The sequence below is a fragment of the Peromyscus maniculatus genome, chromosome 6 (genome assembly GCF_049852395.1).
Source record: "Peromyscus maniculatus bairdii isolate BWxNUB_F1_BW_parent chromosome 6, HU_Pman_BW_mat_3.1, whole genome shotgun sequence".
Taxonomy (NCBI): Eukaryota; Metazoa; Chordata; class Mammalia; order Rodentia; family Cricetidae; genus Peromyscus; species Peromyscus maniculatus.
In genome coordinates, this window is record NC_134857.1 from 85,193,220 (window position 1) to 85,215,826 (window position 22,607).

Here is a 22,607-nt window from a genome sequence, read left to right on the forward strand (position 1 = left end):
GTGGCTCTGGACAGATCCCCTCCTGGAGGGTCAGCTCCGGGGCACAGGAAGCAAGGCCAGGCTGATGAGACGGAAGCAAGAGGCTTTTGCATAGAACGGCATTTTGTTTTTCTTAAAGCAGCTCAGCAGTGGGCTGCTTGCCTAGCATATTCGAGGCGCTGGGTTCCATCCCCAGTTACGGCAAAGGCGAGGGGGAAAAAAAAGCTTTCCTCATCCCCTTCCTCCAAGTTTTAGCAGCTTGGGTTATTGTCCCTAGCAGAGGAAGGGGCGGGACGGTCCGGGCTGTAAACTCCCCAGCCTGCCTGTCTCTCGGTGGACAGGTGAGCTGGGTTCTGGGTCAGGGATGGGCAGCAATAAGGCTTGGCTGGTGTGAGAAGGCGGCAGCTGTGTCTTCAGAGCTCATTTCTCCACTCTGGCTCCACTTGTAAGGGCAGGCCCCCTTCGCCATCCCGCTCCTGGGGGAGACTGTGGTGACGGCGGGGCCCTAGGAAGAAAAGGAGACATACTTGCTTTGCTTTGCCTCTTCCCACCGCGCCCCCTGCCTGGCCCACCATGGCCCGTCCGTACCTGAGGTAGAGGGGCTGAGTTTGCTTAGACCTTGGAGCAAGTCTTGTCCCTGCTGCAGGTCCAGTTTAGCAGGAAAGGGGCATCCAGTATAGCCCCCATTTTCTTTACAGAACTCCAGGAATCTGTGGGGTACAGGGACATTGGCAGGGGAAGCTGTGCAGGCTTGGCCGCGGAGCGGAGGCAGAAGGCAGAGTGGCCCAGCTTCATGTAAGAATTCAGGGTGGGCAATTGTGAACAGCACCAGATCTGAGGACTGAGTATAAGCGGGTGCTTCGGGGCTCGTGGTCACCAAGAGCAATTATGGGGTGGGAATGCTTACGTTTTCCAGTCCGGGTCATGGCCTAGGAGGAGGGGGTTGCCCACTACGATTAGCAAAGCCTTGGCCCGGGTCACAGCCACGTTGAACCTCTGGGGGGAAGAAGTAGTGATGTCATGGAAGGGACAGGCCCTGAGGAAGAATTCATGCCACCCCACAAGCCTTCTAACCTTGGGGTTCTTGAGGAAACCGAGGTTAAAGTCCAGATCCAGCTGCACAAAGCTCTGGCTGCTCCGGACGGTGGAGATGAGGATGACGCTTCGTTCTTGCCCTTGGAATTCTTCCACAGAGCCCACCTAGAGTGCAGAGGCAGGTCTCGAGACCGGGCAGGCTCAAGAGGAGCCATGGGGACAGACCCGCTCTAGGAGGCAAAGCGGCCGGCCAGGAAGGTACAGACAAGTCACTGGTTACTTGTAGATCAGTGAGGAGTGCAGGGCCAGGAAGGGGCCGGGAGGCCTGCCTGCTGGGGAGGCCTGCCTAAGAACAGAGCCAGTTCCAGGGTGGGGGCTGGACAGGGTTCAAAGCAAATCAAATGGCAGGCACTGCCCGGTGCTCTCCCTGGAGACAGTCACTAATCTGGTCAGAATATCTGAGGGAGAGGCCTGTAAATCATAAAGCAGTGGTTTTCAACCCTGGCTCCACACATCAGAATCACCCCTGGAGCTTTACAAAACAAAACAAAACAAAACAAAGCTGGGTGGTGATGGTGCTTAGGATCCCAGTCCTCGGGAGGCAGACACTCTCTTGAGTTTGAAGCCAGCCTGGTCTACAGAGTGAGTGAGTTCCAGGACATCCAGGGCTACCCACACAGAGAAACCCTGTCTTGAAAACCAAAAATAAATTAATAAATAGTAAACGAAACAGTAACAAAAACCCACCCTGGCTTTTCCTCCAGACAGCTATGGTAATTGGCTGGGTGGGACCAAAGCAGTGATACTATTAAAGTTCTCCAAGTGATTTTTATCTGAATCAGTGTTGAGCCAGCCCTTCAGACGGAGAGTTAAGCTACAGAGGGAGCAAGGAGATAAGATCACATGACAGGCAGGGTTGGTCTAGAGAGTTTGGACTTCATCCTTGGGGGCAGAGGCCACACACCTGACTGATAAGAAAGACACGGTTGGGCACTTGTTAAATAGGCAGGCCTCCAGGTTCCATCTCGGAACTACCTGGGGGAAACCCCAGTTTCGTTTTGAGGAAACAGGGCACAACACAGACTGAGGTCAGAGGCACACGGAAGGCTGGGAGAGAACACAGGGTGCATGTCACCTTCAAATCCTTGATGTCATCCAGCCCTCGAAGTTCCCGGTCGAGTCTGGTGATGCAGTAACGGATTTTTTCTACCTGGAGGGAGGGGATAGGTGCCTTTCTCTCATGCCATCACCCTCACAGAGGGAGGCAGAGGCAGACAGCTGGCCAGGGTGCTGGTGGGCAAAGAGGGAAGTCCTAGTCTTGGACCGAGGGCCTGACCTGCTTCCGGTATGGGGAGATGACGCCCACACTCCGGGGGCTCAGGCGGGCTTTACCCTTCTTGGAGGAAGGGGCCAGGAGCTGTTTCAGGTATGACGTCACCGTGGCAGCCTCTTCAGGGTTGAAGAAGGATGGGCTATTGCCCTCTCGCTCATCTTTGCCCATCACGCCGTGGAAGATGATGGGGAAGCCCTGGACACAGCGGAGCGAGTCCCTCAGGCTGATCTCCCGGCCCCCCTACCCTCCGACCCAGCCAGGGAATCAGGGCTCCAGGGTTGGAGCCCGGAGCCCTGCCCTGCTCGGCCTCACCTGCCGAGGCAGCCCCTCCCAGCGGCAGAACCGTTCTCTATCTACCACGTCTGCACAGGCCTGCAGCTCTCCATCATAGTACAGCCGGTTAGGGATGTCCAGGATGGTGGGGTGAGACCTAAGAGGCAGGAGGAGAAAGAGCAAGGTCGAGGCCCCTCGGGGGAGCCCTGCTCCACGTGCTCCCCATCCCCAGCCTCTGGCCCTCTGGCCATGACCGGGTCTGCTGCCCGGTGCTGTAAAGACAGAAAGCGGAGCCAAACGTGGTTCTAATAAGCAGCCAGGCTGGGGCTCTCACTGACCAGCCAAATTCCTTTTAAAAACCAAGAAGTTAGGACCCACGCTCAGGTTTTAGTTTACCCAAGAAGGACAGTCCAAAAACAAATGATCATCTATTATCACTGCTCTTGAATTAGGTTAAACCCCCCAAATGTAAGTATCAACACAAAAGCATTTACAGGACTTTTACAGTGATCACTGTGGTGTGGGCAGTCATGCTATGCCGTGTGTGTAGAGGTCGGAGGACACCTTGTGGAGCCAGTTCTCTTTCTACCTATGAGCAAGTTCACGGGTTGGGCAATCCAACCTAGGTTGCTAGGTATGTGTACAGCAAGTACTTTTACCCATGGATCCAGCCCAGCCCTGCCATTTCGAGATGGTGTCTGACTATGTAGCCCAGGCTAGCCTTTAAATTCTTGAATCCTATCTCACTCAACCTCCAAATGGCGGACAACCACGGCCCAGCTTACATTTACTCAATGCTTAAAAGATTTTTATTATTTTTAATTATGTGTATGTGAGAATGTGTGGTGTGTGTGTGTGTGTGTGTGTGTGTGTGTGTGTGTGTGTGTGTGCAGGTGACCGGAGGCCATAGATGTCAGATCCCCACCTGACATGGATGCTGAGCCTTTTTTTTTTTTTTTTTTTTTTGAGACAGGGTTTCTCTGTGTAGCTTTGCGCCTTTTCCTGGATCTCGCTCTGTAGACCAGCCTGGCCTTGAACTCACAAAGATCCGCCTGCCTCTGCCTCTCGAGTCCTGGGATTAAAGGCGTGCGCCACCACCACCCGGCAACACTTTTTTTAAAAAAAAGAGGTTTATGATTATGTACACAGTGTTCTGTCTGTATGTATCCCTGCCCGCCAGAAGAGGGCACCAGATCTCATAGATGGTTATGAGTCACCATGTAGTTGCTGGGAATTGAACACAGGACCTCTGGAAGAGCAACCAGTGCTCTTAACCTCTGAGCCATCTCTCCAGCCCCTCTGCAACACTTTTAACTGCTGAGGCATTTGTCCAGTCCCAGATTTACCAAATTCTCATTGACCTAAGTACTGATGTTAAACTTACTAGAAGAAGATGGTGAGGGTGGTATGCACCTACAATCCTAGCTACTCAGGAAGCTGAGGCAGGATTGCTCCAGCCAAGAGTTCAGAGCAGCCTAGGCAACACAGGCAGACCTTGTCTCAAAGGGGAGAGGCGAGCAGGGCATGTACATTAATTAGTGGTAGAACACTTGAATGCAATATGCAAGGTCCTGGGCTCAAGTCCCAGCACCCCACAAAAAATAAAAACCACAAGTCTATAGGCCTCAGTTGTATGTATAATTCAACTAACAATGATTTTAAGGAAAAATTCATGTTCCCTGCCCTTCCTATTTTCTTGTTGGATTGCCTAGAAACTTAGACCTGTCCAGATACATTCTGGTCTGAGGACCTCCGATATGCAGATAAACCAGTGGTCCAAGAAGCAGCTACCTGCTAAGTCACAAGACAAGTGACTGTAAGGGGGCTACCAAGGAGACACTCCCCCCACCCCCGTTTCAACCTGATAAGCAGCAGAGGTGGGGGCAGTGATACCTGTAGTTGCGGAGCAGCTTGGTGATGAACTGGGGGTCGTAGCCATTGGGGCCCTTCTTGTACAAGGAGTTGTAGGTGAGCAGGCGCTCTAGCAGGGAGTAGCTAAGCCCATACTTCTGTGCCAGGGGCGAACGGAGCACAGGGCCCAGCTGCCGGGGGTCTCCAGCCAGCACCAGCTGCCCTCCTGGATTGCCCGTTTCCTTGACATCCAGCAGTCCTGAGAGGCACGGGAGAAAGGTTAAAGGGTGGGACTTGACCCAACTGGCGTGGGGTGGTGTACCTAGAGCCCATCCTGAGCCCCCTCACCTGCTATGGCCACCAGACTCTCGGGCTCCATGCAGTGGCCAGCCTCATCGATGAAGATGTGTGTGAAGTGATCGATGGGAAACTGGGCTGACACCAACCTGGGAGTGTCAGGCCAAGCAGGGGTCATTCCCAGGCACCCAACTACCAAACCTGAACTCTGGCCCTTCATTTCACTCTGCTCTCAGGAAGCCTTCCTCTTTCCCTAGCCCTGTACCCCTTTACTTTATACTAACAGCTGAGGAACAAATCCCATACATCCCTTACCTGCTGGCAGTGATGAGGGTGGTAATTAAGACCCGATATTGCTGGAGATGCTTCTTGGCAGGGTATACATACTCTCCTTTCTTAGCATCCCAGTTACAGCAGGTCTGTGGGTTATGAGAGGATGTGAAATCAGCTTGGCTCTTTCCTTTCTCACTCTCCTCCTGGCTCTGGACCTCCAACACTTATTACCTGCCTCCCCCCACCTTTGCAGATAAGAAAACCAAAATCCCCAGAGGGGTCCTGACCCACCCGAAGTCACACAGCCAGTCTTCAGGTGCTCTGAGAACCTCCCAAGCATCTCTCTGTACTTCCTACATACCTTAATGTCCTCAGGTACCATTCGGATGTCTCTGCTCGGGGCCAGGAGACGGTAGATGGAGCTGGGCAGGTGGACCCGGAGCCGCTGACAGAGGAGGTCGGCCCCTGAGTTGGATGGAGTGCAGGCCAGGATGTGGGCTTTGGGCAGGAGCTTCACTACCTGAGACAAAGAAAAGGACAGTATGAGCAGAAGGTTCCTATGTCAGTGGGCTCAGGCTGCATTGGTCTCCCTGATGCCTGCTAGTCTAGATGACACTTTGGTATTGGATATTGGTAAAGTCACGTCTGCGGGTTTACGTATCAGCAGTCATAATGACCCTCACTCCCTACCTCCTCTTTGGGTGACCGTTCAGGTGCAGGGCCACTCATGGGACTGGAGGGGATCAAAACTGCGGACAAATGCTGGGGGATGAATACTTCGGTACAGACCCGGGATTACTCTTCAGCCTCACCTGCTTGATGGCCTCCACTAACGTGACTGTCTTGCCGGTCCCTGGAGGCCCAAAGATGATGTAGGGAGCAGGCCGAGTGGTGCCCCTCACAATATGCTTCATGGCCTGCAGCTGCTCAGGGTTCGACTCCAGACTCCGATCATACAGCCTGGCAGAGGAGGGGCGCAGGAGTATGAGCCTGAAGTCATCCGACAGCCCGGGGCCTCCATTCCCAATATCCACACCCCACGTAAACCCGGGGCCCCTGCCCACAGTCTCACTTGAACTTCACATCTGAGGGCAGTAGGGAGGCCCCACGGGAGGCCACAGGAAAAAGCATGGGCCACAGCAGCCATCGCCCTGTCAACTCCAAGGCCCGGTGCTGGACCCGAAGGGGCTGGCGGTTGAAGGTGAAGTTCACCTTGAAGGTCAGCCCATCCACAAATTGGCTCAGGAGGCTTTGGGCAAAGAGTTAAGTGAGAGAGTTCCAGTTAGGTAGAGGGGGCAGTGAAGAGCCAGGACCCTCTCCACCTCCCACCATTCCGCTCTCTTCCCAGGAGGTCCTTACAAAGTTCTCTGGGAGATGACGTAGTTCACACAGCTCGGGGTCTCTCTGCCCTGTGTCCAGGGTCCTAGTCATCTCCGGGAGCGAGACCTCCTAACCCCAGGCCTTAGAAGCCTGAAGGTTGCTTTTGGTTATTTGGTTCTCCCAACGCTCACCTTGTGGAAAAACTCAGCTTGACACGGTCCAGTTCCACCTTGTGTACAAAACCCTTGTAGGTAATAGGGTCCTCCTGGTGGGTCTCAGAGGACAAAAGGGCAAACAGGTGGTCACCCCGTAGCACTGAGGGACGGCTCTCGGTCACACCAGGAACCTACGGCATATAAACATAAGCAAACTTTTCTCTTCTTCTTCCTTCCTTTTTTTTTTTTTTTTTTTTTTTTTTTTGTAGCACTGGCTGTCCTGGAACTCTGTAGATCGGCTTAAGAAAGCTTTTCTATCCCACATGTGATCACTGGAGGGCCTTAGTCCCTGGCTCTGGCCTCATAGCCTCAACTCATCCCAGCTTTCCTCTCCTACAAGGCAAAGCACGAACTTGGGGAAGTGGGGACCACAGGCTGCTAGAGGTGCCTAGCCTGGGAACCCACGGACCTCCCGGGTAGGATTTTAAGATGTGGTGGCCAATGGCCCCAGTCCAGCTAGCTGCCTTCTTGGCCAGCTCAGCTCCAGCTTTGCCTTTAGTGGAACTCCCTGATCATCTTAGGTCTCTCCCTTCCCACCTGCATGCACTCTTGTGCATTAATCTGTTCTTATGAGCAAGCACAAGCTTATGAGTCTGTGTGTATGTACTTAAAATGTGAGGGCTGATGAGAGGGCTCAGTGGGTAAGGGGGCCCTGCTGCCAAGCCTGACAACCGGAATTTATTTATTTATTTATTTTTAGATGTATTTATTTAGTATGTATACAGTGTTCTGTCTGTACGTATCTCTGCAGGCCAGAAGAGGGCACCAGATCTCATTACAGATAGATGGTTGTGAGCCACCATGTGGTTGCGGGGAACTGAACTCAGGACCTTTGGAAGAGCAATCAGTGCTCTTAACCTCTGAGCCACCTCTCCAGCCCGACAACCGGAATTTAATCCCTGGGACCTACATGGTAGAAAGAGAAAACCGACTCCTGCAAATTGTCCTCTGACCTCCACATGTGTGCTATTCATCTTGCATACACACAAAATAATATATATTATATATGTGTATATACATATAGACACACGTATCTATATAATTTTAAAAACCAAAATGTAAATATTTGAAAGGGTCGCAGAATTATCCATAAAGCTGAGAAAACAAGGGACTCACCAATATCACCCAGTTGGCGGCAAAATCTAAATTAAAATTCCACTACCTATATCAACTGGGTGTGTTAGGCCGTGTCTACAACTGGGGCAGTAGACACAGGAAGATGAGAAGTTCAAGATCAACCCTTAGCTACACAGTAAGTCTGAAGGTAGCCTGAGCTACATGGGCTGCTGCCCAAAATAAATAAAGTAGAAACAAAACCATTGTGCTGTCCTGGCACATTTTGGGGGACAGGGAGCTCACTCTGTTCTTTGTCCATACCCTCTGAAACAGGAACTCTTTCATCCCTTTTGTATGTATGCCCTGCTGTCAGAGATCATGGCCTGTTACCTCCTTCAGGCTGACCGGCGTGCACCTTCCCTCCCCCCAGCAGATCTGACCCTAACCTCCAGTGTGAGCAGCCTGGGATTCTGGTCCACAGGGTCCCAGGTCATGGGTACCGCGTCCAGGTCATAGTGCCGGATGTCATGTTCCATCTGCAGCTCCTCCAGGTGCAGCAGCAGGCGGAGCTTCACTTCATAGTTCTGGGATTTCAGGGTTGTCTCCAGCTGGGCCCTGGGAGGGATGGTTGAGTTGGGGCAGGAACAGGGTGGCTCAGACAACTCCCTTGCTCTGGGGCTCTATCCTCTCTCCATCCATCCATCCCCACAGTGAACATGCTGTGGGCAGCACGCACTCTTCAAGGTGAACCAGTGAAGAGAGGACAGATGGAGAGGCCAGCAGAAAGACGAGGGAGCACGTGGTACGAAGTACCAGTACTCACTTGATCTCGGCAACCTCCTTTGGGGAGGTGAAGATACTTGGTCCCTGAAGAAGGATAGGGAGCAGTTGCCTGAGGCGGATGGGTGGGTAGTAGGTCCCCAGGGCCAAACTGAGCTCCAGTTCATAGCCCTTGGCGCTGTGGGAGGGAAGAAAACCCGTCAGAAACACAGAAACCCCTCATCTTCAAAGACTCTGGAAATGTCCCCATGGAGCCTTGCGGAAACACTCCTCTGTACTGATCCCCTTTTCTGGTACATGCTGCTGAACACAGAAGACTTTTCCACAGTGACTTCTGTGGTGTGGTCAGCAGCCATCCAGGGGTTCAGTGCTCCCTAGTTCATGTAGTTGCTTGGTCCAAGGCTGGACCATTCTCGTTTTTTGTAAAGTCTAATACTTGAAATATTTAAAAAGACATGTTTTGTGAGCTGGGTGTGGTGGTACAGGCCTATAATCCCAGCACTTAGCACTGGAAATGAGTGCAAAAGGTTTATGAGTTATAGGCCAGCCTGGGCTACACAGCCCAACTCTTTCAAAAATAAACAACAAATAAAAGCAATATATGCTCTTTTGAAGAAACAACAACAACAAAGCAATATGATTTAAATAATAACTAAGTAACATTCTTATCTTTCAGGAACAATCTTCATATTGTTTTCTTTCTTTTTTGGGGGGGGGGGTCTTTCAAGACAGGGTTTCTCTGGCTGCCCTGAACTCACTCTGTAGACCAGGCTGGCTTCCAACTCACAGATATCCATCTGCCTCTGCCTCTCCAGAACTGGGATTAAAGGCGTGTGCCATCACTGACTGGCTACACATATATTGTTAATGAGGAACATGTTATAACTATAAAGATCTTATTACATGGTTTGCATTTATTACTCATTATTTTAAAATGTTTATCTTTCTATGGATTTGTGTGTGTGAAAAGGGCACCACATCCCCTGGAGCTGGAGTCACAAACAGTTGTAAAGCCACTCACCTGGGTGGTGGGAACTGAACTCAGGTCTACTGCAAGAGCAGCAGGTAGGTGCTCTTAAACAGAGTCACCCCTCCAGCCCCTTCATTTTGTTTTTAGACAGTCTTTCTCTGAAGTCCAGGCTAGCCTAAAACTCCTTGAGCACAGGCTGAACTGTAACTCACAGTAATTCTGCCTCAGCCTCAGTCTCCAAGGGGTTAGGATTACAGTGCTTTCAGCTACCACACCTTGCTCTCAGATTTATTGTTTGTTTGTTTAAATATTAGACAAGGTTTCACTATGAGGCCCTGGATGGTCTGGAATGATATGTAGATCACACTGGTCTTGAACTTATAGAGACCTCTGCCTCCTGAGTGCTGGGATGAAAGGCATGGGCCATACCTGGCTCTTTTGTCAGCTTTGCTGGAAAAACTCACATACAGTTTTGTGATTTGTTTAGTGTATTCACAACCATCATTACTGTCAGTTTTAGAACACTTCCGAGAAGCCTTTCAGCTACCACCCCCCTCAGAAACGTAGACATCTAATGGCGGGTGCCAGGCGTGGCGGGGCCTTGGTGGCACAAGCCTTTAGTTCCAGCACTTGGAAGGCAGAGGGAGGTGGATCTCCGTGCGTTCCAGGACGCTCCAGGGCAGGCTGGGCGGCTTACAGCTGTCTGTCATTTCCACACTGCCCTCAGGTCTGCTACGCTCCTGCAGCTTGCTTCTCTGACATGAAAGAGATCTGAGACCCAGAGGAGGGAATCAACTACCATTCAGGAAGGGGGCTCTGTCTCCTAGCACAGGGGGTCTTCCCGAGCGCCCATGCTGCCATTATCCAGTTACCGGTCAGGCCTCTGTCCTTCCTCTACCCGGTTGGTCAATACAGGGTTTCTAGGGAGCCGAGGGGTGCGCTTGAAGGGTGTCGTGGGCTTCAGTTGTGCAGCCAGGGGGCTGTGGGCGACGGCAGCTAAGAAGCGGGCAATGTAGAAAGTCTCTGCTCCTTCCGCCCCCGAGTCTCCAGGTCCCAGCAGCTCCCAGAGGACCGTGGCAGGGAAGTAGCCCACGAGGCTGGTCTTACAGTAGACATGGAGCTCATAGCTTTCACCTGCACGAAGGTAAGCGGAGTGAGGCAGAGACCCTACCCACGGCATCCCCACCCCGAGGCGGGAGCCCACAGCACAGAGAGCTAACTTCACCTTAGATGAGCACTCACCTGGGCCCAGTGGGCAGGGCAGGTCCTGTTCACCATGGTAGAAGGCAAACTGGGGCGTCCAGCAGAGCGGGAAGAGATGAGTGAGGGTAACAGGCTTGGGTCCCCCGTTTCGAAGCCTTAGGGTCAGCACCTCTTTGCGGTTCAAATCCAGGCGGATAAGGAGCTGCCCGTCTCGGGCTTCATGGGGCCCCTGGACCTCCACGTCCACCCCATGCTTCCCATGAAGATACTCAGCCCTGGGGAGAGTGGGAGTCAATGGGGTCTGGGGTGAGAGAGAGGACCATGGGCTGGGAATTACCCTGGGGAAGGTTTCGGGCTTAGGAACTTGGTAAAGTGTCAGATATGCTTGGGAACTCACCTCTACCCTGTATTAATTCCCTGCCTCTCTTCCTTCCTTCCTTCCTTCCTTCCTTCCTTCCTTCCTTCCTTCCTTCCTTCCTTCCTTCCTTCCTTCCTTCCTTCCTTCCGAGTGTGTGTGTGTGTGTGTGTGTGTGTGGTGGAGGGGGGGTGGGGGGTGGGAGTTGGGTTGGGGAGCTTACCACGGCCCAAGGAAAGCCAGACATCCTTTCCCCTTGCCCTCCCTCCCCTGCCCACTCACAGGGCAGGCACTCACACACCTGTCATGAAAGATCCTGGCCAACAGTGATCTCTGTTGTTTGCTGATATTCGAGCCTGGCTTTATTCGTCTCTTTTCTGGAAACTGCACATCGGCCCAGCGGTCTAGTTTGAAGAACCTGACCCGAGTCTTGGTGACGAAGGCCAGATTTGCAATCCTCATTCCATACAGCATGGAGGAGAAGCCAGGGGCAGGGGTCCCATAGCTGCCAGAAGCAGAGGACACTGGGAAGTGAGGGAAGGCAGGGTGGCTGTGCAGAGGGGGCTGGGCAAGGCCCAAGAGCTACTTGCTCTTTGCAGGGACACACCAGGCCTGCTTCAAGGCAGGATGGGGCTCAGAGGCAGAGGCTCCGGCTCGGGATGGTAGGAATTTTTAACAACTTAAAGCAAGGCATGGGGGCTTTCCAACACAAAATAACTGCCTTAAACAGCACTGTGAAGCAAAGTCCAATATTGGGCTGTTGGCTGGGAAGACAGAGAGAGAAACGGATTTTTTTTTTTTTTAAGGGGGGACTATTTTGGGACATTAAAAAAAAGAGTGCAGTGGGAAGAGCTAAGGCTAAGGGGAAGTTGGAAAAGGTGGCTCATAGGAGTGGACAGGTCCCAGGCTGTAGGGAGGGCTGAGAAAGGGGGTCATAGAGAGCAGAGATGTCCAGAGTGTGGGCAAGGTGGCGGATCAGACAGCGGTTTCCCCCGGAAGTCAAAGGGTGCAGGTGGAACCCAAGCAGGAAGGGAAAGGATCCTTCTCCCGAGATCAAATAGCCTGGCTTTGTGCCTAGAGAGGTGGAGACAGGAAAAGTGGTCAGCAGGGTGACCGCGGGCTGGGCACCTGGTGTGCGGCGCAGTCCGCTCCACACACTTAGGGAGGAGGAGGCATGTTAGGTGCCAGACACTACGCGTGAGGCTGGTTCCAAGCTGCCAGACCTCGATCCAGCCTCGAGGACCACTCAGAAGAACCCATGCGTTCCAGCGTGATGATGGGGCACAGATGCTTGGACAGCACACAAGGGCTCAGGGGGCCAGGCTGGGGCGCGGAGGACTGTCTGGGCGGGGGGGGGGGCGGGGAGCGGGGGGCGTCTCTGAGGAAGGAGTGGGCATTCCCCGGACGAGCAAACAGATGGGGCTGGGCCTCCCAGCCGCTTCAGCTGGCCACCCACCAGCACCTTGCTTTCTTTGCCTTTTGAACTACTGGGGCCTATAGGAGCTCAGAGGTTAGGAACGCTACCTAGCGTTTGTGAGGCCTGAGGTCCAACCCCTAGCACCAAAAGACAAAACCAAAACCAAACCAAAACCCAACCCCCTCTCCCAACCCCTCCCCTGCCAAAATATGCAAAAAACAAAAATAAAAAAAAAATAAAGTAGGGATCGAAGACCTGCCTTAGAGGGCCACCATGAGGCTCCCTTGAGATACTGACATTGCAGGGAACCGCTAGCCCAGTGCTTGGCACAAAGCAGACCTCGGTAAGGGAGAGTGATGGTTAGTGTCACATACAGTGTACTACAGTGAAAGGTTCCAAGAAAGGGATGACAGGAGGTGGCAGAGATGGGGAGATCCAGACGGTTTTACATGGCAGGCTGGGAGCCCGGACTTGACCCTGGCTTTCAGCAGTCCTTCACTCCCCTTTTCTGGTACCCAGGAGCCTGAGGATGCTCCCAAACGCATGGCATATTTGAAGGACTTAGTGAGGATCTGGAAGAGGAGTGATAACCCCACTCAACGCTTGTTGGTAACGCTGGGTCATTACAGCATATCCTAGCAACTGTGTGGTGATTCTCAGTAACCCATCACTGGCGATCAATCAGCATGGTTGCTTATAAGAGCACACAGTGAGGTCCTTTGTGGCTCGGGACATCTCCTTGTGTCCCACACCTGTAACTCTGCCTCCCTCCTTCATCCCAAGAAACGAAGCAGTATGATTCAGACAGCATTGAAGAGGCTATGGTTTCTTTTAAAAGGGTGGTAAGTCATTTGAAAGCACAATGAGAAATGCTCGGTGGACGTTAGCTGCTATCGTTAGTACTTGTATTAGTAGGGAGAGGTCTAAGCACAGCAAGAGTAGCAGTAGCAACAACTTACTTTCAGCCCTCGTCAGAGGCTACCCTGTAGTTACAGAACCACTGCAGTTGGTGGGTTTTAAGCAGGGGAGTGGCAAGATCATATTTGCATTTCAGATCACTCTGGCATCAGGATTGGAGGATGGATATGCTGGAGGCAAGATTGTAGGCAGGGAGACCCGTTAGAAGAAGGCCACTGCAGTTGTCTGGTTAAAAGATACCAAAGGCCTGAATGAGGCAGTGGGAGAAAGAGAGGAGGGGTCAGATCTGATCATATTTTGAATGCAAATTAGCAGAATTTAGTGACCGACAGGAAGGAGAATAAGAGTGGAAAGAGAAGCATCTGGAATATCCAAATCAAGGACTTTGGCTCTGGGACTGTCTCTGAGGAGGGAAAAGGTAGGTAGCCAAAAGGACCATCACATTTGCATCGGACATGCTGGGTTTGAGATGCCCGTGGTCCAAAGGCAGCCCTAGTCATGTGAGGCAGGGCTGAGAGCTCACGCCAAAGTCAAGGTCAGAATCTCATAATATTAGGGAGTCCCCTGGTGGTAGTTAACAACCAAGGACTCGTGCTTGGGACCTCCCCGGGGAATTGTAGTCTGAGAATAGCCAAGACCAACACAGGCCAGGGAGGAAGAGAAAACAGAAGAAACCTCGAGAGAGAGAAAAATCTGAAGAGGACCAGGCATGGTGGCTCACACCCATAATCCCAGCACTCGGGAGGCAGAGGCTGAAGAGCATCTCAGATCTGATGTTAGCCTAGTCTACACACCAGGGTGCAGACTATCCAGGGATACACAGAAAGATACTGTCCCAAAAACAAACAAACGGGCTGAGAGTGGTAGCCCACACCTTCGATTCCAGCACGTGGGAGGCGGAGGCAGGTGGATCTCTATGAGTGTGAGGCCAGCCTGGGCTACACACTGAGTTCCATGCCAGCTAAAGCTACACATCAAGACTCTGTCTCAAAAACCAAAAACCCCAAAGAAACAGAAGGCTAGTGAGATGGTTTAATGGGTAAAGGTGCTTGGTGCCTGTCCTGAGAACCTGAGTTCGGCCTTGAGAGCTACATACATACATACGGGAAAGGAAAGAGCGGACGCCCATAAGTTGTCCTCTGACCCTCTACACAAGGACACCCTAGATAAATATAATTTAAAAAGGAGCAAAAATGGGATGTTGATGTGGAGGAGTCATCTATATCCTGTGAAGAGAATGATAGAAAAGGGGATGGCTGTGTGTAGTAGCACACGCTTTTAACCCCAGCACTCGGGAGGCAGAGGCAGGGGGACCTCTGAGTTCAAAGCCAGCCTGGTCTACAGAGCGAATTCCAGGACAGCCAGGGCGACACAGAGAAACTGTCTCGAAAAAATTAAAAAATTTAAAAAAATTTAAAAAAAAAAGGAAAAGGACAGAAGATAATGGCCCTATGTAGGTAAACTTACCTAGGTTTAAGTATGCATGCGTAAGGAGAAATGAAAAAGGTATTCAACCAAAGTGTTAAGACATTTAAGCAAGACAGCATTGCACATGCAGTATGAAAGGCCTTCACTCCAAACTCTTGTTGAGGTGGGATGTACACCCAATTGTTACTTGATAAACACTCCCTTAACTAGACACACAGGAACAGACACTGTTCTGTGACAATGCTTTATGGTGCCATCTCCCGCCTCTGGAGAGTTGCAGAAAGTACCACGGCTTTAATTTAAATGGGGTAGTCAATTCTCCAATGACCAAGGCAGGCTGCCCACAGTTTTTGATGTTATCATCATCATACACACACACACACACACACACACACACACACACAAAACCTCGTACTTTCACAAGTCCAGGGAGACACGCTCTTGGAACCAGAATTTCTGGGTGGGCCAAAGAGAATGAATGAACTTTTACAACTTTAGTAAAAAGGTCATTTTCTTTTGGAGATAGACGCTGGCCTCAAACTCATGATCTCCTGTCGGTCCTTTCAAATGCTGGGTTTATAGGCTTCTGCCACCACATCCAGCACAACTGGGAATTTCTGCAAAATTGCCTCCGAAACCAGCTGTCTGGATTTATGTTCTCATTAGTAAGAGCTTCAGAATGCCCCCTTTCCAGCCCCTAGCATCAGAAATTTTCAACTGTTTACTTTTGTTGTTGGTTTTTGTTTTGTTTTCCAGACAGGGTTTCTCTGAGTAGTTTTGGTGCCTGTCCTGGATCTCACTCTGTAGACCAGGCTGGCTTTAAACTCACAGAGATCCACCTGCCTCTGCCTCCCGAGGGCTGGATCAAAGGTATGCGCCACTGCCACCCGGCTAATTATTTACATTTTTTACAGTCTTTTTTTAAAAATTATTTTGAGACAAGGTCTCTTGTAGCTCAGGCTGGTCTCAAACGCCTGATCCTCCTGCCTCCACCAGGCACAGGACACATGCTTGGCTGATTTTTGCTGCCATCTGTTGAAATTTTTTTAAAGTATCTTATTTAAATTCTTACTTCCTTGGTCAGTCACACAGCTGACAGGGCCTCACTATGTAGCTCTGACTCCCCTTGAACTTGCATAGATTCTCCTGCTGCTTCCTCCCGCACGACAAGATTACATCTTACATGAGCTTTGCCTAGCACATCTTTTGTGTACTGCCTCTGCAACGGGCCTCGTCATATCTGTTGTCATTTTTTTCTAGGCTCTGTCAACTGCTGACCCTACTTCTGGCTTTGCATCTCTCCTCCCACGCCTGCTCTACCCTGTACACAGGCAGCAGGATCACCACAGAGCCAACCGCATGCCCACTAGCAACTCCACAGGGCACAAACCCAGCTAACCCTTCGGTGTGGCACACTTAGCCCGGTTACCACACAGCGCGCGCGCGCATGCGCAGCAGCATCTCTACCAGCAGAACACTTTTCTGAGTACTTACCGGGTGGTGTGCTAAGTACCCAAATGCATGGCTTCATCTCTTTCCCACAACTCTTTTCAACAGTAGCCATGATCGGCCCCCATGCTGACTCCAGCCACTTATCCATCAGGCACGGTGGCCATTCCCAGCCACCGGCGTCACTGATCCTCAGCAGGCTTTCTTGTCTTTGCCGACACCCTTAGACTCCACTGCCTGTCATCTGGTCTCTGTTATTTGTTGCTCAAATGCCAGCTAACGCTCCCCCCCCCCCCCCCCGCCCCGCCCCAACCCCAAATCTAGTATGGATTTGGAAGTGACCCTAAAGAGACATCTAGTTTTACAAATTCAGGGCGCATTTCTCATTAGTGGGTCAAAATCAGCTCTGAACTTATTTTTTCAGGATTTCTGAGACAAAGCCTAGTTATGTAGCCTAGGCTAGCCTTAAACCTGCGTGCTCTTTCTGCCTCTACCTCTCAACCACTGCATTTACAGACATGAGCCAGCATGCCTCCATCCCAGTACTTAGGAAGCTGAGGCAGGACTGTTGCCAGTTTGAACCTAACCTAGGTTACATAGACCTAGTAGTCAGTCAGTCAGTCAGTCTGTCTGTCTGTCTCTCTCTCTCTAACACACACACACACACACACACACACACACACACACACACACACACGGAGTCAAAAACAGGACAGAATGTATGGCTACTGTTGTTTCAGGCAGACAGTTTTAGGAATTGTGTGTACTACTTGGCCACCAAGTATAGTGCGGGTTTCACTGGGGAGATTGGGGAAGATACAAACCATCCTTCCTCCATGCAAAAAGCCAAGAATTTATATTTATAAAACCTTGACTCTATCAGTCTATTTTATCTTGCTGATCTGCTTTTGACTGTGTTTTAAAAACAGATCTGTTTTTATTTCACGTGAATAGGTGTCCTGCTACATGTATGTCTGTGCAGCACTTGTGATGTGCTTGGTGGCTGCAGAGGCCAGAAGAGGGTGTCACAATGTCCCGGAACTGGAGTTACAGACAGCCGTGAGCTCTGGGCTCCAGGAATTGAACCCTGGTCTTCTATGAGAGCATCAAGTGCTCTCAACCCCCAAGCCATCTCTCCAGCCTCTACTTTTGATGAACGGTTTATTTACTCTTTGAGAATTTCATATATTTTGGTCGTATCCATGCCCCCCACTCCACCTCCAACTCCCTGAATTTTCTATCCACACATCTTCCTCTCAATTTCATGTCCCTTTATTTAAATTTTTTTAAACATTCACTTTTCTTTAGTGTGTGTGTGTGTGTGGGGGGGGGGACCAAATAGGTCCTGGGCTAGAACTCAGTTGTCAGGCTAGGCAAGAAGTACCTTCCAGCTGGGCCACCTCCTCAGACTGCTCCCCGCCTTCAAAACATTCCCCACTGAACCCCGCATCAACATGAATGTGGTGCCACCTCTGGAGCATGGGCAGCCTACCAGTTGCCATTGCCCCCCGAGAGAAAATCGACCCTCCCTTCTCCAGCAGCCACTACCTTCCACTGAAGTCCTCAGCTGGGGCGGGGGGGCGCTCGTGACCTCCTTCCACACCACTGCTGAAATGCTGTGGAGGTAACCGAGCCACTCGGAGTTCAAGGTCCTGTCACGTCCAGAAGACGGCCCTTCACAGCGGCCCTCCTGGCTTCCTGCTCTTAACTTTTTCTGACCCCTCTTCTATGATGTTCCCTGGACTTTGGGCACGAGGTGCTTTTGGTTTTTTTGAGACCTGGTCTCATATAGCCCAGGCAGGCTTCGAACCGTTACACTCCTGCTCATCCTGTCCCCTCTCGATGATGGTATTACAGGCATGGGCCACTAGGCAGGCTGCCAGTTCTTTTCTTTTGAAAGGGAGGTCTTCAGCTATCATCCCAGCAGCACTCAGGCAGTTGAGGCAGGATTGTCCGAAGGCTGAGATAAAAGAATTGTCTCAAAGTTGAAGTTAATCTGGGCTACACAATGAGTTTCGGGCCAGCCTAGCAGGACCCTGCTTTACTGCCCTCCCCCACCAAAAAAAAAAAAAAAAAGGTAAAAAGGTTGACAACAGAAGAGCTTGAGTAAGGAGCTCAACTGGAGAGCACTCGCCTGTGCAAGGTCCTGGGTTTCATCCCCATGTACAAAAAAAAATAACAAAACCAACTCCTTCCATGGCCTCCTGCTGGCTCCAGCTCCTGCCTCTTGTTCACGTCATACAAAGTCACCCACCTGGAAAGTAGCTATTCTTCCTAGTAGGACGGTCCGAGAACTACTGAGAAGGGTGACTTGCTATGTTCACTCTAGCCCATTCTCTCGGTCAACTGGAATTCAACTGGATTCTGCAAGCATGTACTGGGCATCTACGACACGCAGTCTACGTTGAGGACTGAGTGCTGAGACACACAGGACTAAAGGCAGGGAGGGGCCTGGAAGGTGTGCCGGGAAAGGCGGCGGTCGAGTTCCAATGAGAAGCACAGTGTGATTGAGTTGTAAACAGGCTATCCCCGGTGTGGAAAGAGTAAGCTATGAGAATCTGGAGGAAGAAGCAGTTGACCATGGTCTGGCTTTGAAGAACACATCGTCGGGCTGACGAGGTGCTGAAGGGAGAATGTCGTTGTGTCAGCAAACCTGACGACACAGGTTCAGTATACACACACACACACACACACACACACACACACACACACACACTCACTCACTCACTCACTGCACAGGAGGGGCCAGGGATGGAATTCGGTTCACAGTACAGTGTTTGCCTAGCACCCGCAAAGCCCTCAGGGGTAGACTCCCAGTACAGGAGAAGTAAAAGCTCACGGTCATCAAGGTCAGTTTGGGATACAAAAAACTATTAAAAAGGGGGTGGGGATACACAGAAAACTTAAGTCTCCACCCAAGCAGAAATCTCCGCCAGCTGGGAGAGAGGGGTACTTGATAAAACCCACTACTACTTCTGCTTTTTTGAGTGACTTGGGGAACATTCTATGCACCATGACGGTCTCTAAGACATCCAAGTCAAATATTCCTCGGTTTTGCTGAGTAGGTCTCATGATAGGATATAAACTCACACTCAGGCTTTCTTCCTCCTCTGTTGCACTAAAACTTTATCTTTCCTTCAAGGCCAAGGCCAGTCTCCCAGCTTTATTTGGGTAAAATACAAGTGCATACAGTAAAAATTACCTTAGGGCTACAGATGCCGTTCAGTGGTGGAGTGTGTGCTTGCCTAGCAAATGCAAGGCCCTGGGTTTAATCTCCAGCACTGCAAAATAAATTGGAAAAAAAAAAAAAATAGGAGCAAACCCCAGCTGTGGTGGGGTGTGCCTGTAATTCTAGTACACTAGAGGTGGAGAAAGGAGAAATCAGAAATTCAAGGTCAGCCTTGGCTACGTAGTAATTTCGAGTCTAGCCTGGGGTACGTGACATCCTGTCTCAAAAGGCAAACGGAACTGGAGAGATGGTTCAGTGGCTGGAGTGAGATTCTCAAGCACCCGTATTGAGCAGCTCACTACTGCTGGTCACCCCAGCTCCAGGGAGGGAATCGGATGACCTCTTTAGGCTCTTGTGGGCACCTCCATACATAGAGTGTGCACATGCACACATAAATAAAATAAATCTTAGACCACCACACCCCAACAACAACAAAAAAGAAAGATAAAATCCAACACGTTATAGCAGCCAGGAATGGTGGTGGTTTATGTCAAATCTGCTATTCCAGGACTTGGGAGCCTGAGGCAGGAGTTCAGAAGTTTGAGGCTAGCCTAGGCAGTTTAAAAAAAAAAAAAAAAAACCAGCTAAAATAAACAAATCAATTCCTCTATCACACATAGTTGCTTTTTTTTTTTTTTTGTATGCAACCCACCATAGGTGCCTTCTGCCCAGCACTGAAACAGTTTACCAACTTTGGCGCTGACAAACTCCTAGGTTAAACTTGAGTCAGTCCCCTGAGCACTCTTCTTGACTAGGCCCTGAGCTTGGCTCCCTACACCCTTAGCTTTAGGCATGCCCATCTCAGTTTTAAAAAGAAGCCCACGATCTGATCAACGTTCTCACCTTCCACCTTTGATACGAACTCTCTGGTCTGCCTAGAGCAAGAACCGCTCTTGGTGTGTGATGTTTCCATTCAGCAAACAACGCACTGACGTCTCCATCTCCTGTGAATCCCTAGCAATCCGGTGTATTTGAAGTTAAGCGCTCTCTCCCCCACTGCCAAAGTACTGGACTTGGGTTCAGAGCCGCACTGCACTGCGCTTTACGGACACAGGCGAAGGCGTGGGTGGGAAGTGTTGACAAAGCCTCTTCACTTTCCTTCACCATTTTCCTAGCTATCTCTCGCATCATCACGTCCCCCTGTTGTGGAGTACACTACTGACTATATGCTGTATGCGGATCACAGCCTTTGTTGTTCAGGGCTCAGTTTTCACCTTCCCACAGTGCCCGGCACAACGTGGCGCACAAAACAGGTCAGCATCGTCTTGGCCCCTCTTTTCCAGAAGCTGCTCAACCCCTTAATGTTCTTTTCAAGGCATATGTTCATTAAAAACTAATTCATTAATAACTAATATTCTGGTCAATAGGAACAACCTCTACGTTCTCCCCCAACCCCAGGCCACGCTGCCATTACTGAATCCTTCTAAGATTTGCCCCAAATCACAGCAGCCACATCTCACCCATACAGGCATTTTGGCCAGTTGCAACTCAAAAGTCTCTCAAAATCTGTTAAGCCCCAATCCCATTTCCTTATTATTTATTAGTGCAACTCTTTATACCCATCCCAATTAAACTGCTTCTTCGTCTTCCATCCAAGGCAGCAGCCTGTTGATAGAGGAGTTTTGAAGCACACGTCTATGGTTTGACAGAAGTCTCTTTGATTTTTCACTTGGGTGGTAACAGGAAAAGGAAACCAAGTATCTTCAGCCATGGGGAAAAGGGGCCTCCAGGAGGCTGTCCCTGGCCCCGGGTCTCCATGGAGAAGCCACAGGTGCTAATGGAGGTTTGACTGCCTACGCAGTTTGTGCTCTTTTTCTCCCTGAAGCTCCCCGAGATTCTCCCTCCTACCCTGGGCCTCTTCAGCTCTCCCGGAGCGTGGACCCCGGGGGCAGCCGCCCCTCCACGAGGGGGCGGGGATCCCCGCTTAGCCCGCGCCTGCAGCGCCTTCCCTGTGGGGCTCCCCTCCCCCACCACGGAGCCCCGGCTGCTGCTGGCCGCGCGTGGGCACCGACCCCTCCCCGCCCGGCCGGGCTGTGCAGAGCGGGCGGGCTCGGGGTGGCGCTGGCTGGGCGTGGGCAGGCGCGGGAGGAGGTCTGCCAGGACCGGCCCGGCCCGATCGGCCCGGGGCTGCATCCCTGTGCGTCCGCGGCGGGAAGGTGGCCCCCACCGCCCCGGCGCTGGCCCCCCGAGCCTTTGGGGCCCATGGTGGGCCGGCCCGTACCTGGGCTTGAAGTCGCGGTTGTAAACCGCCCGCAGCCGCTCGCGATCTGTCTCCAGGTCCAGTCCCCGTTCGGCCAGGAAACTCTCGAACCTCTGGCCAGCCTCCCGGAGCTTTCGGCAGCTGAACTTGCTGGGCATCGCGGCGGCGGCGGCGGCTGCGGCCCAGGCAGGAGGGTCCGTGGAAATGAAACTGAAAGTCGCCGCTGCGGTTTAGAGTTGGCTGCTCTGGGGTGAGGGTGCAAAGGGGAGAAGCCCCCTGCCTCTGACGTCTGCTCCTGCCAGCCACCTTCTCCCCGCCAGCCTCCCCTCCTCCGTCCTTCTCCTACCTGAGCCTTCCTTTCGGTCTCTTCGTCCTATCCCCTCCCCCTCTTCGCATTAACTCTTTCCTAAGGAGTCTGACCCCTCCCTCAGGGCCCTCCCCTTACCCCAAGCTCCCTCCCCTGGCTGCTAGCCAGGATCCGAACGTGGCTATCGCCTGGGGCCCCCTAAACAGCCGGGAGGACCTTGGAGCCTCGGCTAGGGCTACTCCCACGCCCACTCGCCAGAGCCTCGGGACTTAGTGAAAAGCTGCAGAGCAAAGGGCAGGGCCCCGGACATGGGTCGGCTGCAGCTGGACTGGGGCCGCGTCCAGCACCTCCCCCAGACTGCCGGGGACATAAACCAGTGAGGAAGCGAGCGGCACGCCCCCTCCCCCATTTCCCTGCTCTGGCTTTCTGACACACAGAGGAAGGCAGGAGTCAAAAGTTGAGGGGTGAAGGGCAAGTGTCTCTCTAGATAAAGGTGTGTGCCTGTGGGAGAGAGGGACAAGAGCTTCTGCCAAGACCCAGTCCTTACTTTTCTGGGCCACACAGGCTTCACTGTTTCAAGGCTGGAGATTCTAGCCCCTGGGCCATGCATTTGGGCACCTAATTGCGCTCTGGTTTGGATTAGTTACTTTACTACTTGTTAGCGGTACGTCAGGGTTGCCTAGCCGTCAAAATATAATTAGCACCCCGAGAGCACGGTA

The 22,607-nt window shown here is 51.7% G+C and overlaps 1 protein-coding gene across 8 annotated transcripts; it reads right to left on the reverse strand.

Annotated features, from left to right (window-relative positions):
* Positions 1-84: 84 nt before the first annotated feature.
* Positions 85-22,233, reverse strand: Mov10 (Mov10 RNA helicase). 8 transcript variants are annotated; one of them, XM_042279647.2, is made up of 21 exons: positions 21,928-22,233; positions 21,603-21,804; positions 11,242-11,445; positions 10,625-10,860; positions 10,255-10,516; positions 8,456-8,590; positions 8,079-8,247; positions 6,553-6,707; positions 6,114-6,290; positions 5,854-6,001; positions 5,403-5,561; positions 5,084-5,187; positions 4,820-4,917; positions 4,514-4,730; positions 2,660-2,777; positions 2,351-2,542; positions 2,150-2,224; positions 1,054-1,179; positions 887-975; positions 568-689; positions 85-484 (listed from the first exon to the last, which is right to left on the reverse strand). In XM_042279647.2, the coding sequence occupies exons 2-21, from the start codon at positions 21,737-21,739 to the stop codon at positions 393-395; spliced, it is 3,015 nt and encodes a 1,004-aa protein (XP_042135581.2). In that variant the 5' UTR covers positions 21,740-21,804; positions 21,928-22,233; the 3' UTR covers positions 85-392. The 8 variants fall into 8 exon arrangements, with proteins under 8 accessions (XP_042135581.2, XP_042135580.2, XP_042135578.2 ...); XM_042279646.2 differs by having other exon boundaries at positions 22,027-22,177; XM_042279644.2 differs by having other exon boundaries at positions 21,603-21,791; positions 22,027-22,157.
* Between the last annotated feature and the right edge of the window lie 374 nt (positions 22,234-22,607).